At 39.6% G+C, this 21,920-nt stretch overlaps 1 protein-coding gene across 1 annotated transcript; it reads left to right on the top strand.

Moving 5' to 3' along the window:
- The first annotated feature begins 3,206 nt into the window (after window positions 1-3,206).
- Window positions 3,207-21,646, top strand: ext2 (exostosin glycosyltransferase 2). Its single transcript, XM_084935048.1, has 15 exons — window positions 3,207-3,369; window positions 3,831-4,172; window positions 4,264-4,487; window positions 5,101-5,190; window positions 6,073-6,189; window positions 6,281-6,476; window positions 6,624-6,763; window positions 6,855-6,948; window positions 11,698-11,829; window positions 15,719-15,908; window positions 17,778-17,944; window positions 18,599-18,742; window positions 19,252-19,380; window positions 20,002-20,084; window positions 20,431-21,646. The coding sequence occupies exons 2-15, from the start codon at window positions 3,858-3,860 to the stop codon at window positions 20,567-20,569; spliced, it is 2,160 nt and encodes a 719-aa protein (XP_084791174.1). The 5' UTR covers window positions 3,207-3,369; window positions 3,831-3,857; the 3' UTR covers window positions 20,570-21,646.
- Window positions 21,647-21,920: the final 274 nt, after the last annotated feature.

Raw genomic sequence — 21,920 nt, 5'->3', positions numbered from 1 at the left:
TCCATTTGTGTCTTAACCTTTTTTTCCCCAGTATGTGCTGCTGATATGTCTGTTTAAATGAGCCATAAATGTATATATTAAATTTGCTTGTTTTTATTTTTTAAAATAAAGTTTTCGATTGTGTTTGTTTGCTCACGCATGAATTTTGGATTTGGGTCCTTTAGATTTGACGTAAAGGATGGATCAGTGGTTTTAGAAGTGCTGAGAGGCCAGATATATTTTGTGTAAAGATGAGCTGTTTGAGCTATTATAAGCCCAGGTGTAGGTGCATTGTATTATGAGTGTACAGTAGGTCAGATTAGAGTCTACTGCTGAGCCTTTAAAGAGGCGTCATGGGTCAAATGATGTCAAGTGGATGTGAGGTGTTGATAAGACCAAGGATGTATACATCCACTCCCACTAATATTTGGTTGAATGTCCTTTAGCAAACTGCACCTCGACCAGATGCTTTTAAAATAGCCATCAGTAAGCTTGTGGTATAATTCTGGTTGGATCTTTGAAAACTTTTTATGGCAGAATTTGTGGGTTTAATGTTAGATTTTTAAATGTAATCCACACATTTTCAAAAGGGTTGAGGTCGGAGCTTTGGGAAGGTCATTCCGGAAGGTTAATGTTAGTCTGCTTTATCTATTCCAAAAGTAGTGTTGATGTTTGGGATCATTATCCCCATTGAAACAATAAAATAGTATCCAAGTTTCAGATGTTTAACTGTCGTTTTGAGCGAAAGTTGAAGAATTTGGAAATTATCCCCCTTCGTCATTTCATCAACTTTGTGATGAAACCACTTCAGCTAAACAGCCCCAGAGCATAATACTACCACCACCATGCATGAAGGTTGTTGCAGTTATTGCCTATTAAATTTGAAAGCCTCATCTTTATTCCTCTAAACATACTTTTTGTTATTGTGGCCAAATAGCTCAATCTTTGTCTCGTATTTTTCTCCAGAAGCCACTTGACTTGTCCATGTGGGCAGCTGCAAATTTCAATCTGAATGCTACCCCAGAAATTACAATTAAGCCCGTCTGCTTCAAGGTTCAACATGTTGAGTATTCAGAGATGCTCTTCTGCATACCTTGGTTACAACAAGCGGTTATTTGAAATAATATTGGCTTCCTATCATCTCAAAGCAGTCTGACCTTTCTTCTTTGACCTCCAGCATCAACAAGTCATCGTCACCTTATTACTGTATATATTCTTTTATTTCTGACCTCTCTCACAACACTGTACAGATGGTTGGGGGACGTGATAGACCAGCGTTTCTGAAATACTCAAACCAGCCCATCTGGTACCAACAACCACGCCATGTTCAGAATCTCTTAAATCATCCTCCTTCTTCATTCTGATACTCAGTTTTAACATCAGCTGGTCGTCTTGACCATGTCTGTATGTCTAAATGCACTGAGCATCTGCCATGTGATTGATTTATTTGATATTGGCCTTAACAAGCTATTAAAAAGGTGTACCTAACAAAGTGGCCAGTGTGAACTGTGGGTTCCTTATTTGTCTGAATATTGCCTAATCTAAAGTGAAAAGCAGAGAAAAGAGGAAATCCCATACACACACTAGCTGTATTTGTGAGTAGTAGAGTGCCTGCTTGTGTGAGACATTTCTGATAATTTCCACAATACCCACTTGTGCTGAAGTGTGGGTTTATTATACAGTATTCTGGCACTTTTCCAGACTGTGACACACTACCTGTAGGCTCACACACTTAAGTGTTCACCACAGTTGCAGGTACTGGAATAGACCCAGTACTGAGGAGGTGTTTCAGAGTATCAGTACGGATATGAGGCAGAGGGAAAAACTGTACTGACAGGAAAAAAGACCATGACTAGTTCTTGCATCATTAGCCAAAGACAAAAGTAGTTGGCTTACCAATGGAAATGCTTCTACTTACAGCAAGTCGACTGTTTTAAGCTGTAAAATCTAATTCTTCAAAATATTTTCAACCAATTTAAATAAAACATCTTCAGTTTTCACTTTGATTACATTTATTTTTCTGACTTAACTGTGGAAGTTTTTGTTAACACAAATGAAAACTTATATGTGAGCAAACAAAGCAATGCCTACTTATTTATTTTCCTTCCTTTTTCAATTTGCCCTTCACCCTATCCCTTCATCTTCCTCTGTCACACCAATGATTTGTATGTCCTCCTTCACTACATCTATCAATCCTCTCTGTGGTCTTCTTCTTTTCCTCCTGTCTAGCAGCTCCATATTCAACATCCATTGCCCGGTATATTTACTATCCCTCCACTGCACATGTCCAAACCATCTCAGTCGTGTCTCTCTAACTTTGTACCCATTTCTAACTGTGTCCATCCTGGTCACTCACTGCTAGCTCCACTTCGTGTCTTTTTCTCAGTGTTACTGTCTAAAAAGCCATACAGCAGGTCTCACTATCATCTTGTAAGCCTTCACTTTCACTCTTTCTGCTATCCTTCTGCCACCCCTCATTCCCTTTTTCAACATTAAGCCATCACCTTTGTTCTAGAAAATCATTATCAGTACACTTCTCCATTCCTCAGGGATCCTGTCACTCAAGACTGTGTTAAAAAGTCCACTCACTTTTTTCCTAACATCTCCATACTTCCATGGGTTTTTCATCTATACCAGTCACCCTTCCTTTTTTTATCTGCTTTTTATCCACTTCTACATTAATTAACCTAAAGCATGCCAAATTTTCCATATTTCTACATAGTTATATGTATTTGTGTAATTTGCTATGACAAAAATAACAAACCATTGCTGTTTTTAGCTTCTTAATTCATTAACTTGGCTTTTTTATTATTATTATTAATAATCCCACTTTAATTCTGTCAGGTAAAGTAGGACTAATCTTCATATTCTTCTGGCTAAAATTATAGATAAGATTTAATGTATTTTAACGCACTAGCGGCAAGAACTTTTTTCAACCAATTAAAAAAATTATCCTATTAAATTTTATTGTGCAGTTTTATTTTGTTAGTTTGTTAAGCATGAAATCTGAGCACTCACTATAAGGGGCCATTGAAAGCTCAGTGAAAGCACATGGTAGTAAATTTTGAATTAGCTTTGTTTTTTTTAAACTATCATCATTATTGTTATTTTCTTAAATAATATCAGAGGTCTCAACCTTTGATATTAGTAAAATGTGTTCTTATACTTCCAATCCCGCCAGAGAGAAGCAAAGCGCGTCTCTTCTGGGTCTCAAATATACTCTGAGGAAGCAAAGAAGAAGAAGAACTTCCGCAAGTCACGGAAAGATTACCTAGGGGTGTTAGCTGCTAGGTCAAAGCTAGGTTAGCACTGTATGCATATGTGCAGTCTGTTCTCTAAATGTTGCCATGATTTAAGACCAAACTCCCCTCTCCGACTAACGACATCTCGGTAGGTAGAACGTATACGTTTATTGTTAGGCATTTACTCCTTTTCTGGTCGGTTTCTAATGGCTGAAACACCTATTAATGTTAATGAACTCAGTTAGCATGAATGTTTACAGAGCTAGTGTAGCTTACTAGTGGGTTACGTTAGCTGCTGTTAGGAAAGATAGTTTCTTAGCTAATTTCTGCAAATTTGGCGTTTGTTTAACGACCTTTTCTCTCTCGCTCGCTTTTTATGTTATGGTTGCTATCGTGGACATTGTGGTTTGGTGGCATCACCATGATAGTGGTAACATTCCCGTTATCTAGCTTCGAGTCATTGGCAGCAAATGCATTGAAATCGGCATATAAACTAGTGATTTTTGCCAATCACGCGACAGAAGACTGGTTTTAAACTGATGCCTAGTGTGCTTCGTGTTGTCTGAACACTTCCTGGAGTTGCCATTGATCCGAAACCTGTGTTTACAGCGGCTGGTTAACGAAGAGGTGTCAGACATGTATACCTCTGGGAAATACAGCTCGCGGGGCCCTGCTCTCATCCCTCGGATGAAAACCAAGCACCGCATCTACTACATCACCCTGTTTTCTGTGGTGCTGCTTGGACTAATCGCCACAGGGATGTTTCAGTTTTGGCCGCACTCCATTGAGTCCACAGCTGATTGGACCCTGGACAAGCGCAGTGTTCACGACGCACCTCTGATCAGACTTCCCGTCTCCAGTCCCATACCTGAGAGGGGTGACCTGAGCTGTCGCATGCACACCTGCTTTGATGTATACAGGTGTGGCTACAACCCTAAGAATAGAATCAAGGTAACGCTACCTGGAAACACTCCCCACTTACAGACACTCAATTTTCTTACGTAGAAGTCACGAACAACAACTGTTGAAATTGTGCTTGCAGGTTTATATCTACCCTCTGCAGAGGTTTGTAGATGAATTGGGGGTCCCCATCAGCACCACCGGCCTGTCTCGAGAATACAATGATCTGCTTAGTGCCATCTCTGACAGTGACTTTTACACAGACGATGTTACAAGGGCTTGCCTTTTCATTCCATCTATTGATGTACTAAATCAGAACTCCCTCCGTATAAGAGAGACAGCCCAGGCTCTGGCAATGTTACCCAGGTACTCAGTTTTTATTTTAATTCAGATCCTCAAAATAAGTCTGAAACGCCTCCTGGTAATTACTTTGAAATATTGTCTAAATTTACATTACTGTAGTTTCAGTGGTGATCAGGACACTAAAACTCCACGTGTGGAATAACAAATCAAAATTGATTAAAAAAAATGTTTAAATTGCTGACTTTCCCCAAAATTAAGGTCTCAAAAATCAAAAAAGTTATACTTTGTACTGCTGTAAAATACTATAATAGATTTAATTTCAGCCTTATTTCATCACAATAGGTCTCTGTTGTGATGCCTCTGATTTTAAACATGTATTGGAGTTTAACTGTTTTGGTAGTTTTTAATCTGTAAAAGATTCACATATTGTCTCTTAAATATGCGCAATATTCTGTTTAATCAGTATTTTTTGATACCAAATAATACATTGATAAATTTTGAACTTCTTAAAACTACTAAATGGTAACAGCTTAAAGTCAAATAAGGCTTTTCTTTTTAAAATGAGCAGTTATTTATTCAGGTAATTAGAAAAACTTCATTCAGTTTTCCATTGTTCAAATAATCTTCAAAGTGAGAAGTTGTTACAGCTCTGATCTTGATGATGATGTTTTGTTAGATGGGACAAAGGGATGAATCATCTGCTTTTCAACATGTTACCTGGAGGCCCCCCTGACTACAACACTGCCTTGGATGTGCCCAGAGACAGGTAAACAGAACACATCTTAACAGAATTAGTTTGCTGTGATTGAAGTCACTGAGAAATTAAAAAAAATAACATGATTTGAATTTACAGCATCGTAGTATTGTATGTTTAACTAATGCAGTGGAACTGATTATATTAATGACTGATAATAGTAAACGAGATGCTCATATTTAGATCAAAGCTTTGACACTTCCATAGTCTTTGTTCATTAATTCCATTAATTAATCCTCATCAGCTGAGGTTGTACTGGTACAGCTTAAAAGCTATCTAGAAATATGATAAATAAACTTTCATGTTGTCCAAAAGACTTGTGTTTTTATGATTTCTGTCAACAGCCTTCTGCTTGGAGGTAAAAAGGCATTCAACTAGAAAACAATGTTAATCAGTTTTTGTGCAGAAATTATCAAAGTTCAAACAAGTATTTATCAAAACTGCAGTCATTCACAAATTGTTAAGAGTGATATTTTGATGCAGATGAAAGATCTACTTACAAGCAGGTAAGAGAGAACATGTTTTCCAGACCCTTTAAGGTGACTGGGTGAGAGTGATTGTTAAGGATGCAAGGGGTTGGGTTTATTACCACATGTTTGAGACACTGAACACTATCTTAGCTGTAAGGAATTTCCTGTGCTCATCCACAGTGTATTTGGCACGGAGCCTCATCAGAACCAGGTGTGCATGTCAGCATGGTTTCACTTTATAGAATAGTGAAACCACGAACTTAGTACAGAATCCATATCATTGGGAACTGTTTAACAATATAACCACAAGCAAATCGGCATTGCTGTTAACAAAATGTAAATTTGAATGAGTGAATTTGTGTTGAGCGTGTTAAGGTTCCTCTTTTCTGGAAACATTGCTGCAACCCAGATCTGTTTGTTTCAGAGCATTGCTGGCTGGAGGTGGTTTTTCTACATGGACCTACAGACAAGGTTATGATGTGAGCATTCCAGTTTATAGCCCCCTTTCTGCAGATGTTGACCTGCCTGAGAGACAACCTGGGTAAACACATGTCACACATTGACTAAATTAAAATCATTTCCTAATTTATCTTCTCTAATAACTGGTTTCCATATCTTCTGACTCCACCCAGGCCTCGGCGCTACTTTATTCTTTCTTCACAAACTGCTATTCACCGAGAGTACAGAGCCGAACTGGAGCGATTGAAGGAAGAAAATGGAGAAGCCCTCCTTCTTCTGGACAAGTGTAGCAACCTCTCTCAGGGTGCTGCCTCTGCACGAAAACGATGCTACAAAGGGCAGGTGTACGACTACCCGCAGATCCTGCAGGTGGGAAACATAACAATCTGCACTCAAAGAGTCATATTTTTCTCGTTAAGTGCACTCATTTAAAATCTGCTTAATTTATTCATGTTCAGAATGCAGTTAAAGTTTTTTCCTTGTAATTAATAGTTTGTTCCCAACATTTCTCTGCAGGAGTCGTCATTCTGTGTGGTCTTGAGGGGGGCACGTTTGGGTCAGGCTGCCCTCAGTGATGTGCTGCAGGCTGGCTGTGTTCCCGTCATTCTGGCTGACTCCTACATTCTGCCGTTCTCTGAAGTACTTGACTGGAAAAGGTCTGCCTACACGTTAATACAGTGGAAAAATAAATCGTTTGAAAGCCTGTCATTTCAACATGTCATATTTAATGCTTTTGTTTCTGCACAGGGCATCTGTTGTTATTCCTGAGGAGAAGCTGTCAGAGATGTACACAATCCTGAAGAGTATCCCTCACCGACAGGTTGAAGAAATGCAGAGACAGGTACAAGACAGTGTTTAACATCTCTCAGCAAACTTCTGCAAAACTAAAGAACATTTGGTTGCAGTTTATATTTGGTTTGCACCATACATTTAGATGTCAATCAGATATCCACCATGTCGGATTGACATGCTAGTCGCTGGGTTTTACAGCACTTGCATGTCATGTCTGAGATGAACCTGGTCCTTAACCAGCCGGCCAACCAATCAAGCCCTTGAAAACCAAAACAAATTTTATGTCATGTGCAAAAGACAGAAATTTGGCTGGCAGTCTTCCTTTTTGTGAGTTTCCTTCTTTGCTTAGGCTGGATTTTTAAAAGGCTCTCTGAGGACTTTATGTTGATTCTAGCTTGAATGAAACGGACAGAGATGGCTCATTCGCTTTCCATTTGCTATGTGCATTGAGCCACAATAAACAAAAGTGAAAGCACCCACGAGAGAGGTGCACCAGTTCAGCTGCTCCTCATTCACTTGTATCAACCCAAGTCCATTTACCAATTATACTAGCCAAACAGGCGTTTTAGGCCAAGGGCTCAAACATGGGGTTGGTGTTGGATTACGCCAGATATACTCTAAAACATGGTTTGCTTGTCAGGTTGCTAGGTTTTTCTCGGGGGTGTGGTACTATGCTGTGGACATCTCACAGCTAGCATGGCAGCATACATCTGATATTTTTTATTCACTGGTCACAGAAGTACTCTTCTGCCTTCTCTGATGGTGTACAGATGGATCAAACTGATCACCACTTGAGGTTTTTTTCTGATACATTTCTCTTACCAAATTTTTTTTTTATCATGATTTAGATAATTTATCAGACCGAAAGAAGTAATTTTAAGACAGAATTTTACTTTAATGTTCAGGAAAAATGCTAGATAAAGCATGTTTCTAATATCCTTCTGTTTGTATTTGTTAAGTGCACCATGGTACATTCCCATGTTTAAAAAACAACAACTAAAAACACAAACCTTATTTATCAGAATGGGAACATCATAGTTTTGAGATGTATTAGCATTCACAGCCACAGTGGCTAAGTGCCAAAATTAACAAGGATGTGAACTTTTATTATAGGTCACTGGGGCACTTTTGCTTAATGTACGATTATCCAGATTATTCCCAAATAAGAGTACTGCACATTGTTCTAGATAAACCATAAAGTAAAGTTCATGCTGATTTTTTTTAAAGCACATGTATAACAGAGCTTGAAAGGGACCTGTTGTGCTGATTTCCAGCTCCATACTTTTATTGTGAACTCTACTGCAGTTCAAAATAAGTTCATGTACCCTAAACTGGGCTTTGTTGCAGCCCTTCAGTTAATCTGCTATCCAGACATATTAGTTCCTCTCCCTTTAGGATCACCCTGATTTTAATCCTACTTCCTTCTGATTGGTCCCTCCTCCCAAACAGGAAGAAAAGCAGATGAGTGAGATTTCTGAAGTGACAGCCAGAGATGTTAAGGATGTCCTCGCTTGTTGACATCATACAAAGCTAAAAGTTAACTAAAACTTGGTCTGACAACAAGCGACCAGTTTGAAGTTAGAAAGGTTCATAGGTTAATTAAACATACACTGACCTCGATATGTGGAACTTAGGGGCTGTTTAATATAAACTTTCATTGTTGTAAAGGGAAAACTCAGTGGGTCCATTTAAACTTTTGAGATAATGTATTTTGTTAGATCTGCCAGCAGGGGGCTCAGCAACCCTTGATTTCAGAGTGTGTAAATCTTAGGTGGCGTGATTTGTACTTAAAATCTAAAAACAGGAATCAACAATGCATACTTGTGTCAATGGAAATGAATGAACAACTAAGCATAAGATTAAGGTTTGTTAAATATTGTAGCTATTCCCTTTAAGAGTCAGAGGTAAGGGAAGTAATTGTCATATTGCGTGGGGTGGGGTTTCCAAGCAAGAAAGGAAATCGGGAAAGAGAAGGAGATTTGATAAGAAAACAAATCGGACTAAGATAAGCTACTTTTGTTTAATTTTGTCTCATTCTAGACCTAGTCAGAGTGCAACAGAATACTGTTGAGCCTCTATCAGTAGCCAGCGGACTTGGTTCAAGCTGCAGAACTCATTTTCAAATTTGAGATGATGTAATTGCATCAAATTAGGTCACATTTAAAAAGGCCACATACTAAACAGCTGTGAGATGTTAACAGTGCTCAATTGAGGCCACTCCAGAGCCAGTGTTTGTGTATTTACTCCCGTTGTTTTCTTTGGGTCATACCCTCAAAATAGGACACATAGACTGCTGATCTTTATTAAATTGGCGCAGACAAAGCAATTCTGTCATTAAATTAGAATGCATAAGAGAGATGGAGGGAGTTACTGCCAGTGAGTTTAAGTTAAACTTACTCCTCATCCTTTCCTTAGACTGTTTCTAGTTTGCTGACCCTGCCTATCATCCCAACTTGCAATAGTCTCACTGTATAGGTATTACTGTAGTCTTCTTCTTACATGCAAGCCTTCATACAGAACTGAGCAGTCAGAACAATGACAGTGGCTTCACTGGCTTTTTTTGGTCATTTATTTGTTGCCCATTAAATTTAGTAGCAGGTTGTTAATTTTACCAATTGAGTTGCAAATTTAGTCTCAGCTGAGGTGCTCCAACAGATTCCTGTTTTCTTTCCTAAACACAAACCCAGGAGTTATGAAAACACAGGTGAAACAAAGGAAAATGGGAATCATCGCATTGTGTGCCTCTTTGTTACACTACAAAATGTTTTAGAGTCACACAAACATGCTGATAAAACTGGAATGGAAAGGCTTTCCCGGTAAGCGTGATTTGAACAGACTTCAGGTTTCACTGCTGTTTTTGATTATATCAAAAACACTAATGACTGCCTATTTCTGTACACAACTCAGTGACTGCCAATTCTGGTTTACAGGTTAATTCATGTGTCAGGCACTTGAGAGCTACAGCTGATTTAAACAAAGCCATGCAGACTACCGTCAGCTTAACTGTTATTGTGCACTGCTTTGACATTTTAATGATTTTAAACAACAAAAAAGCAGGAGCTGCTGGGGAGTATTTTAAACCAGCCATTACATCAGATTACTGTTACATCATACATGAATTATTTTTCACCATTTGCAGCAGCCTCATAGTTAAAATTTACATTACACCAGTATTTAAAAAAAATGATTGGAGAAGTAATTTTTGTTCAGCTTATGGATTATTTGGTTGGATGTATTTGTACTGCTGTACTTTTTGTTTTAAGCAGTAGAACCAACAGGGACCAAGTATAGACTATAGACTTGCTGCACGGTTACTGCTCCAGTTGGAAGACGTAGAAAGGGTTTCTCTTCTCTCTTGCAATGATGTCTGTTCTTCCCTGCTCATAAAAATTCCTCCAGGCGCTGGGAGAGGGTGGAGGGGAGGGGAATGGGCCCTCAGGCCAGCACAGTTTGCTTTTTGCCTCCTCCCGGTCGGAAAAGAAACTTTCATCACTGGCTGATTTATGGACCGTTGGGATTCCCCCTTGAGATTAGAAAGTCTTTTTGGATTCTCCTCAGCTCCTCTGTAAAAAATATAGGCTCTTTTTGTTGTTCTACATCTCCAATCTTTCATCCCATGACATCGACATTGGCAATTTAGGGAAATGTCTCATGGTTATGTGTTAACAAGCTCTTTGTTTAACATAGAGCATCCACAAAATGCAGTAATGCTCATGGATGCATCCATTAGGAGGGCAGACTCTAAGATATTTACATCCTTCACCCCAAAACTATCAGTAATTCAGATTGGGTGGAGTCATATAAGTGTAACATGGCACTGTCCCTTGAAGTTTCATAACAGTCTTGAAGCAATTTTCATGATTATAGAAATTTAACACATAGATGACTTCCATGCTTCCAATATTGACAAAAACAGAAAAACTATGTGAAGTCAATGGTGAATGAGAGCACTTGGAGATTCCAGAGTCCGTTGCTGTAGCATTAGGATATGGGTTAAGAGTTCACTTATCATAAAGTCAAAGCAGAGATGTGTTGAAGGAAAACAGACGCAGTCAAAAGAGATTTCATTGGGCTTCAAAAGAAGAGTCGTTGAAGGACAAAGACGTTGGAGAGGGCTGCAAAATTGTCTTCAAAGATGTGGACCAGGGAATATCTGGATTTTACAGTTATGATGACGCTCTGGTGTTATTTTTTTATAACTGCTCCACTCTGTAGGTTAATATGAGAATAAAAAATGTTTTTGGAGGACATAATATCATTTCATGTGGCCAGTGAAATAACATATTTATCTTAAAGTTAGTAGTTCTAGATTTACAGTTCTGCTGTGAAAATAATTTTTTTTTTATATGCACTGAGTTATCTTATATCTATTTGCAGCATTTTTTTAATAATATTTACGTAAGATATGTTGCTAAAGTTAAATGGACTGGTTCTTGGATAGGAGAAAGGAGGTGAATGAGAAAGCATTCAAAATGCTTTCTCATTCACCTCCTCATAAAAGCACGTCTTTATTACATCTGAGTGCGTTCTATCAAACATTAATTTTCCAATGAAAGCATCGGCGAACATCTTGGGTTTAGTATCTTGTCCAAGGATACTTTGGAATGTAGACTGGATCATCCAGGGATCGAGCCATTGACCTTCTGTTTAGTAGATGACCTGCTCTACCTCCTGAGCTACATGAGACGAGACAATATACGTAACACTGAATGTGAATGCACTGACCCTAGGCATGTCGTGTTTTTACTCTGGCTTGTCTGTTTCCCGTTTTAAGTAGTTTTGTGCCATTTGTCTACAGGCACGCTGGTTCTGGGAGGCCTACTTCAGCTCCATGAAGGCTATTGGCTTGACAACTCTCCAGATCATCAACGATCGCATCTACCCATATGCTGCGCGTACTTATGAGCAGTGGAACAATCCACCTGTGGTGGTATGTAACTGTCTACACTTGACATTGACATGCATATTGCAAATGTTTGTAACTTTTAGTCACCAAGCAGGATATTTAATGTTCCATTATTATCTTTTAGTTTTGTGCTGTTGCTTTTTTTTCCAGTTCTTTTGCAGCAAACATCTGTATAACCTATAAAGTCCTTGGCTATTATGTGCTGAGCTGCTCAGTTGTATTCCTTGAAGTTTTTTTTTTTTGTTGTTGAAGACATCTGAGTGACACTCGTCCAAAATAGAGCTTTGGCTGTACAGACACTCACAGTACCCCATAAGCTTTCCCACTCTCCTGTGCCTTATAAATCAAAGCCTCTGTAGTAGAGTGACAGTAGATGCCTTCCCTCTTTCTGAAACACCACAGATGCAGCGCTTCACAGTTTGGTATACACCCAGATAGCTTTGAGGGAGCCAGTTTGTGTCAGCAGTTCTGCACTCAGAGGATGCCTCCATTGTGGTGAAAACTAAGTTCCCGTACGCCTGAGTCATTGTGTTTGTAGCGAGAACGCTGGATGTGAAAGAATGGTCTCTGTGTGTGTGCATGTGTGTGCTTAGCATCCCTGTGGTTATAAGAGTTTGTGGCTGCCGACATCTTGGCTGGGGCGACCATCTCTCAGGAGTTGTTAATCAGCTCGGTCTGATCTAGAGTCTCCTCCATCCTCCGCCTGTGGTGTAGAGGCGTGTGCATGTCAGCTTGTGTGTAGATGCATAATAATGGCCTTGGATCTGTCAGATGTCTACAAGTACCACATTTTAAGTAGATCCACTAAAATGCCAAGATTAGAGGTGGCACTTGCAATCAGGATGCGTGGATGTAAACAGTCAACACTTTGAGGGGTGAGGGGTTTTTTTGGTGGGGGGGACTCCCTTTCCAGTTCTGCTTAAGTCCGTATAGTATTTCAGGATTAACTGGTTATCCAGCTGTTCACTCTCAACCACGACTTCACTCTAAACCAGCTCGCTTCACAAAACAGCTTCACTTAACATTTGCCTCTTGTGTCAAAATGTTTCGTATTAACATCTAAGCCACCAGTCCATCCCATCAGAATTACTCTGGTCTCAAAGTTTGTCCCAACCCAGAGGGTGTTGACGGTGTCACAGGACAGGTCTTTAGATTAACCTGCCTGAAATGGGAGATAAAGTGTTGTCTGTATGAATTCTGTGAATGGATGGTGAGGAGAACTTGCACACAGCACTAAATACATCAGGCAGACATTTTCCCCCTCTCCTCCCCTAGTCTTTTGGTGGTAATTGAAAGCACATTGCCCAGGACTGCTGGTGCCTTTGGAGAGGGGGTTTCAGAATAAGGGACAAGCTGCTTTTTGTTTGGGATTTGTAGGTAGGGGGCATACTTGTAAGGTTTTTACGTTACAAGAACTGAGGCATCTCAGACTTTATAATTTGCCACAGTTTAGGTTTTTGTGGTGATTGGGACCTGGGCATAGGAAAGTCTTTTTCTTGTTTTTTTCTTAAAGTTAGAGTACAATCTTTGAGTATTTGGGCATTACTCCTTTTAAAAAAAGTTAAATATGAAAGAAAAGAACTGCTATGAGGTCAAAGTGCTGACTTTGAACGACATACTGAAAGTGTTTAGGCTGTGTGTGAAATGCCATTGAATAGTATTTTATATGCTAAAGTAAGGTTTTGTTTTTTATAAGTTAACTGAGTAGTACATGAGGTGCATGCTATTCTTGGGAGAAAGTTTAAGTATCTGGTCACCGGTCAATACACCATCTTAAATATCCCACAGTAGAGCAGGGCGATATGACCAAAAATATTTATCATGATATACATTTGAAAATTTGCAATAACAATATAACTGATGATATAATTGACACTAGACAAAATACTTTACATGCTCTACCAAAAATATTGCTTTGTTGTATCTGATGGACGAAAGCTAAACCAGTTCCACACCACTGAAGTTGCAGCATTTTTACAAACCAGTTCTGATTCATCAGTTTCATTCAACGATCCGCTTTCGCCCTTCTCATTCTCCATCACGGCCATGTGAGTATGTAAACAAAGGCACTGCGCATGCGCGTTTTACCCAAATTCTATTGCGATATTTCCTTTTCTTATCGTTGCCCAACATTATACCGGTATTACCGTGAATGGTATGATATGGCCCAGCCCTAACCCACAGTGTAATGCAGTACATGGCAACACAGCTCGATGACAATGAGGACACTAAGATCTAATACTAACAATGCTTTAGTTAAAAACTGACATGAATGCACGAAGTAGTGCCTCAGAAGGATTCCTAGGACTTTTTAAATGGTTGAACCAGTGTGTAAATAATCAACAGGTCCATCACATATGTATAAAGAGAAGTTAAATATTTAACAATACAGTTTTGGGCCCATCAGGAAATGATTAAATTCCTTGGATGAGAAAAAAATGCTACAAGTAACTCAAGTAATGACATGCTAACAGAAGTTGTGTAGCAGTTCTCAGATGTCCTGATGTCTAAGATTAGAGAATAACCACCTAAGCAGTTCAAACAACCAAATAAAATTCTTCTTCTTAGTTTAAATGTTTAGTATAAAAGCAAAATGACTCCTACCACTATCTGATGGTTGATATTCGAGCTGTGGCTTTCTTTTATCGAATCTTTTCTGTTTGACAAATGACTAAACTGCTCTCAGCGTCTTTTAGTCTGTTTTCATGCAACTGTGCTGCCTATATGTGTTAGTTTAATTGTTTCCCCCTCTTTTTATTTGACAATGTGACAACGATCACAGTGAAGTTTCCACTTGCCAGTAAAGTGCTTTTTTCTTTTTTTTATTGTGATGGAGTGAGTGATGTTGTGTAAAAGGCAGTGGCCGTGTCTCTGTTGACAGACTTGTGTTGATGCTGTGGAAGCAGCCACATAATCACACTGTGGCCACCTGGGACCAGAGAAGAAACGGGGTTTATATGTACTTCAAACAGACCACAGATTTACTGTGTTAGATGCACTCTCTTTGCTGTAACACAGTGGAACTTTTTTTGGAGCTTTTGATGAAGTTTATCAAGGGTGCCCTGAAGGTCTTATATTCTTATATTTGCCAGTAGCACACGCTTGTTAAGTGGAAGATATGGTTTGGTTTTATTTCCCCTATAAAAACACCCTTTAGAAATAACTTGTTGTTTGAGACTGGTTTCATTAAATTCAAAAGGAGCATAGATTTAAAAGATAATCCCACTTCATGTATTGTATTTGTACTTTTATCAATAGTTTTAAGCAGTTTACTAAGGATTGCATTCTGTTCTTATTTACTTTGTACACACCATCACAATTTTTTTTTGGAGGTGAGTTTATGTTTTTTTTAATCTAACTAACGGATTTACATCCAGGATTATGTTCCACACTGACTTTAGATGGCCGCTACTCGCAACTGGGAAATTCTTTTCATTTTTATGACTGTTCCATCCCATCCCGTCCTCCCTGTCCAGCCCACTTTCTCCTACATTTTCCTACCTTAGTCTCACTTGTCACAATAGCATCACAAGATCAGTAGGCACAAGAGGTTGGACACCTGTCTCAATTTCCAACTCCTTTCTTGTCCTTCTGTGCTACTGCTTCTGTAGGGTTTACTTGGCACTGTCACTGGAAGCTTTTGGCTTTAAATACTCAGCCTCTGCTAGGCCCTTTGACACACTGTTGGACGATTCTTGCTCCATTATAAAAAGTGACCTCACTCACCACTAAAGCCCTGTTATTGGGCATTCAATCATGGAAACCATGACAGGCTGGTTTGACACAGAATTCATGAGACTAGCGCTACAGTGGCTTTGCTTGGAAAGGACAAAAAGAGTGAATGATAAAGAATTGAAAAAGATGCTCCAGGCATTAAAAGCTTATGTCTTTCTTTGTCTCCTTTCTTGTACAGAAGTGGTCCAGTGTAAACAGCCCCCTGTTCTTACCACTCATCCCACCGAGGGCTCCTGGATTCACAGCAGTGGTGCTAACCTACGATCGCGTTGAGAGTCTTTTCCGGGTCATCACGGAAATCTCCAAGGTGCCTAGCTTAGCTAAACTGCTGGTGGTGTGGAATAACCAGAACAAGAGTCCTCCTGAGGGTGAGTGGAAAACATTCAAGGTCATGAAACTTCAAAAGCCTATACCCACTTTGAAGTTTACTGGGTCAAACCAAACTAGCTAGGTAATGGAAGCAATCTTGTAGAAGAGACTGTGATTGGTATTCTTGTTAAATTGTTTTGTGTTCAATTGAGAGGGGTTTCTGATATTTACTTCTGCCCTAAATTACCAGTCACAACCACAACAGCCCTCAACTGCACTTCTATTGTGATACCATATTCTTGCTTCCTGCTTTTCAACCAGTTTCACCCAGAGACAGCCAGCAGTCACTCACCAACTGGTCAGGACCAGTCTGCAATCACAGGATATTATTGATTGGTCTCTTGGCCTGTGTGACTGAGCAATAAATGTCTTCTGTACAACAGATAAGTGATAATGGAGAGAGCAGCCAAAACTCATCTCCCCACAAACGGTTTCATGCTCTCTGGTTGCACAGAGGGTTTTTAAAAATAAATAAAAAAAGTAGAGCGGACTGGCAAAACACTGCCCCTAAAAAGAGAAGTGTATTAATGATATGCAGATCACCTAGCTACTAATTTACTGAGCTCAGCGCTCCAGTCATAGTCACACGTAGAGTAAATAAATGTGTTGGTGCTAATAAAAAAAGAACCTGTTATTAGGACTTGGTTGGTACCAACTAACTCTGTTTAACTTTTTCTGCTTTTCTCTCAGGCTATTTATCATCATTAGTTCTTTACATATTTTTGATAGTGAGGTCTTATTAGTGGTTATTTATGGCACAGTGCCCTATAATTATTTACCCTTGTTAGGCAGTTAAGTATAAAATGGTTAGCTCCTTATCCCACCGACAGCTTAATTCAGATGAAGGTGTTTTATACCGAGAATTAAGTCTGTCTTTCTGCTGTAAGAGTTGGCTAATGTACTCAAGTAGTGAATGGCTTTGAAGTGCTGTTGGTTGCCTTTTCATTAGAGGCATCAGCGGCGCCTGGTTTGATGGAGCCTTTGTGTCCTATTAGACTTAACGAGGGGCCATTGATGGGTCAGACTTATGGGGCACAAGCCACTATGAAGGCAGATTTCTTCCCCATTCACACCTAGCCTAGATTTGATGTGTTAATGGCTTACTGTTTTTGCTCCACCCCTTTTTTTAAAATGTGTTTTTTTTTTTATACACAATCCAGCATTACATCTATTTAGCATCTATATAGCAAATAATCTTTTGACTTTTATTGTCTTGTTTATAAGCCTGGAGAAAAAAAGAAAAAAAGACTGATGACAGAGCCAAAGAGAGTGTGAAAAAAGAAACTCGGGGCATTAAACTCAGCTTATTTTTGACAATAGCTTTTGACAGGAGACCTCAGACTTGGTTAGGAGGACCTGGAGCTCCTCTCATGGGCTTCCAGGCCTCAGTTATTCCATTAATGGGGGAACACATTCTGTGTGATCTGTCTGTGCCATAGTCCGTGCCATGGACACTGCCCAAGATCTTTGAAATGCTCTCCTGTTGGTCTGCCTCCTGAAGAATCGTAGTGTGGTTAGATTTGCATGTGCTTGAGGTTAGTATAGCGATACGAGTCACTGAGGGAAGTTAAGCTCCCACAGCGCTATTTTTCCACTGCCAGCAATGATTTCAAAACCTCTTTCAGGGGTAAATGATATCTTCACACGCTGATTTTTTTATAATCATTTTCAACCCCTAAATGTCTTCCACATACATCTCATTTTTATTTGCAGTCATTTAATTTGATTATTCAGTGACACCAAATATAGCCAACTCATTATCACATAACGTGAACTCAGCAATGTTTGTCTTTAAAAGTTTTGGAATTTTTCTTTCTGTTTAAAAAAAAAAATAAAAAAAATTTGTTTTGTTTTTTCACCATTGATAGAAACTCTTTGGCCGAAGATCAGCGTCCCACTCAAAGTCGTGCGAACCAAAGAGAACAAACTGAGCAACCGTTTCTTCCCCTATGACGAGATCGAGACCGAAGCTGTGCTAGCGATCGATGATGACATCATCATGCTAACATCTGATGAACTGCAGTTTGGCTACGAGGTGAGGAAAAACAAAAGAAGAATTTAACCTTGCCCATACTTTCCAGTCATCTCCCTGATGGCAGGTATTGCAGGGAACCACTTCAAGTTGATCCCAGAGTTTAAAGTCATTGAGTGAGATTACAGTGTTTATTCTCTATTGGTTGGGGATTTGACTGCCTGTTTAATGTGTTTGATGTGTGAAGAACAATGACAGGTCTGGAGCTGATGCTTTCCATACTCACATACCTGTCCAGCTCTTTTTAGCCATGCACACTCACCTGAATCCATTTAAAAACCATTTAATAAAATTATGCTCAGTTAAAGGGTAATTACGCTGAATTACAGGCAGTATAGAGGAGGAGTTTCACTGTTGGTGACTCTGCTTATAGAGGGAGGTCAGATTGACTGCTGGTGTTGAGCCAGCAGCCTGTTGAAATATTCAGCTTGTCATGAATCAGTTTCTTTCTGAAAGCGTTCTCTTTGTTTTCCAAGTTTTTGACTTTGAGTAAGCGTTTTTGGAAAAGCATCAGACGCTGATATTTGGATGTAAGATTAAAACTTCAATTTGAACTTTGTTCTGAATATTTCATTTTTTAATGCAAGTCCTTAATTCTTATCTCTGTTCGCGTTAGCTGAGTGTTAGACGATCTGTCTTCTCTTCTGCTCTTTACAGGTTTGGAGGGAGTTTCCAGACAGGCTGGTGGGCTACCCCGGGCGGCTGCACCTCTGGGACCATGAAATGGGAAAGTGGAAGTATGAGTCGGAGTGGACCAATGAGGTCTCCATGGTTCTAACTGGAGCTGCCTTCTACCACAAGGTGATCTGAGACAGGTTGCTTGAAAACAAGTTGAGCTTTAATTTGCCGTTTTTATACATGCCGCGTTTGTTTTCCTTTGGAAAAATGAGCCCATGTTTCAGCATGTTTAAGACTTCACAAGAAGTATGTAACAGTTCAGCAAAAGTTGGGGGAATTTCTGTGGGAAGATGATAAAGCATAGACTTTGGGTCGCAAGTCATTTTTGGAATTTGTGCCCTCGTGGTCCCAGCATTGCTGTGTTTTTGTATTGCTGCAACTATTTTCTACACTAGCAATTTGTCAGTGAAAATGTGTGAAGCTCATCTTAGATTAGACCACAGCATCAGTAGTGCATTGATGTAAACGAAGTATTGAAGGTACTGATGGTACTTTTGCTTCACAGTAATGCAAAAAGCTAGTCTTTGAAAGGCATTTGTGCATTGAGTTTAAAGGAAATTAGAAAAACAATAGTTCTCCTTACATGATGCTGGTTCACTATGTTAAACTGTCCGCTCTTTTCTTTCTTTCAGTACTTCAACTATTTGTACACATACAAGATGCCAGGAGACATCAAGAACTGGGTGGATGCTCACATGAACTGTGAAGATATTGCCATGAATTTCCTGGTGGCTAACATCACTGGCAAAGCCCCCATAAAGGTATGTTCATGGCTCTGTCTGGTCTGGGTGTTAAAAGTTTGCATGGGGAATCTGTAGCCTGACACAGCAGACTAGCATCTCTGGGTCTGATCAGCTCTCACCCTTCAACATCACAGCCTCTCCCCCTCCCCATCACCCCAACTCTGTCCAGGTGCAGGGGCCCTGAACTAAAGCCCGACCTTAACCTCCCTTATCTGGGAGTCACTCACTGACACTCCCCCTCCCAGTATGTTTTTCTAAGCTCACTAGGGCTTATGCACACTCTGCTGTCAAATCACAGGCTGCACACTTTCCTACACCTGCACCCCTGGTCCTACCTCCCATAACATCTCCAACAGGTTCCTTAACTTACCCTCTTTGACCAAGAATATCTGTCTTCCCCTTCCTTCTACACACGTACATTCAAATGTTCACATGTTCATGACAAAAGTCAAGAGAAGGAAATGTCCTGCCGATAAGAATTAAAAAGTAATTCTTCACACTGTCTGCAACAAAAGTTCTCTTTGGATGTCAAAGACTTGCTTCATTTGACCAAACTGCTCCTGTTTAGGATGCTGAGCTTTAACAAACCCTGAAGTGAGCAAATATCACTGCTGTGACTGTAACTGTGCTTCTGTTTAGGTGACTCCAAGGAAGAAGTTCAAGTGCCCTGAATGTACTGCCATAGATGGACTCTCGCTGGATCAGACACACATGGTGGAGAGGTATTTGTTTTCCAAATGATCAACAAAGAGCAGCTGAAATTCCCTCAGATCATTTTAGTTTGGTGCAGTTTCAGAACATCAGTAGTAGAGTGTGTTTATTGCACTGTTTGTTTTCTAACAGTCTAAAAAAAAAAAACAAGAAAATAATTATTTACAAAGACTAAAAATAAGTGAAAAAGTAGCCAAAAACAAACATTATAAAAACCTTCATGTAGCAATTGCATAAAATGTCAAAATAATGTAAGTGACCTTAATGTACCCAATCTCAGTATTGAGTATATTAAGGGTCAGATGCTATATGAATGGTTTTATCATGCTTGTTGATAAAATGTCTCCCACTCTGTAGATCTGAGTGCATCAACAAGTTTGCCTCAGTTTTCGGGACGATGCCTCTGAAAGTGGTGGAACATCGCGCAGACCCGGTGCTCTATAAAGATGACTTCCCAGAGAAGCTGAAAAGCTTCCCCAACATTGGCAGCCTCTGACCAGCCAGCAGAGGATGTTTGGACCCCATCGCAGCCTCAGCACTCAAACACGCATAACCAACACTGTTTTCTGACTGAAGCGGGATGTGCTCATGTCCCCTCTCAGTTCAAGTGATTTTTGTTTTTACCTTGAATTTAATGACATCAGGTTAATATTTTAAATCAGAGTTAAACCAAAATCCGAGGTGGCTGTGAAGTAGTCTGACGTTTGACGGACAAGCCGACTGACTCCAGGTTTTTGGTCCCTCACTGTTACCGTTTTGGAGCTGGTTGCTTTGGGCTCCAGCTACTCTCGATTCAGTGTATACAGTGTATATATTTGTATTTTGCAGCAGTGCTGTATAATTTATGATTCTCCAACACAAACTTTCTCTTCTATGTTTTTCCTTCTTTCCAAAAAGCTGACATGGGACATTATTCTTAAAACTGTACAACACAGAAAGAGTAATAAATGTTAAAGTTAACACGATAAATATCAAAACGATTCAAGGACACATCCGTGTACACTTTATTCATGATGTACAGTGCTTTATGCAGTCAGAGCGGACCTTGGGAAAAAGCTGGCACCGTAAATCTAAGATTTAGAGTGAGTGGGCGATTTGGAAACAGGCATGTCAAGCTACTGGAGCATTTCACTGCAACTGTAATTTTATACCGCTTGAGCGAGCCTTTCTTTGTATTTATCCGTAGAAATGTAAGAAAACTGTGATGCTTATTAAAGCATCTACTAAGTCAGTTCATGAATTGTCTACGAACACTACATTAGAATAGAAGACTGGTTGACAAATCCACATTTTTCAAAACAGACATAAACGGTTTGTTTGTTTTTCCTGTTTTTTTTTTAATCTAACCTATTGTGTATGTTTCACTTTTTGACCTTTTTTGTCACTAATTTCTCCAGTTACATCATTAAGGCAGCAAATCTGAGAGCAGTGCGGTCTTTTAAGATGGTTTTGTTTGTTTGTTTGTTTTAAATTTCCCTTTCCCGTTGTTTTCATATTTTTTCGACTGGGGTTTATGCATTTAACTGTATATATGTGACTTTGTAATACAAGTAAAACCCTGCACAACCATGTACCACAGTTTTTTTTTTTATTTTCCTCGATGTTCAAGAGAGGTGGGAAAGAAGATGAGGAAAGACACTTTCCTCTTTAACGTCTGCCTCGCGCGGTAATCTGACTGTCCAGATCAGCCCCTCCGTGACACGGCCGTTCCACTGTTCCCTCCAGGCTGTCACCTGTTGTTAATATAGCTGCCTAATCCACCCTGTTCAATGTCAGCGGTTCAAAAGGGTGCAGTTCGTATTTTTGTCAGCTTCAATTAGTGTGATAGTCTTGCGGGTTGCGCGATC

This window comes from Perissodus microlepis, chromosome 1 (genome assembly GCF_051167445.1).
Source record: "Perissodus microlepis isolate ML-2025 ecotype Zambia chromosome 1, ASM5116744v1, whole genome shotgun sequence".
Classification (NCBI taxonomy): domain Eukaryota; kingdom Metazoa; phylum Chordata; class Actinopteri; order Cichliformes; family Cichlidae; genus Perissodus; species Perissodus microlepis.
This window is presented reverse-complemented; position numbering and strand designations above follow the sequence as displayed.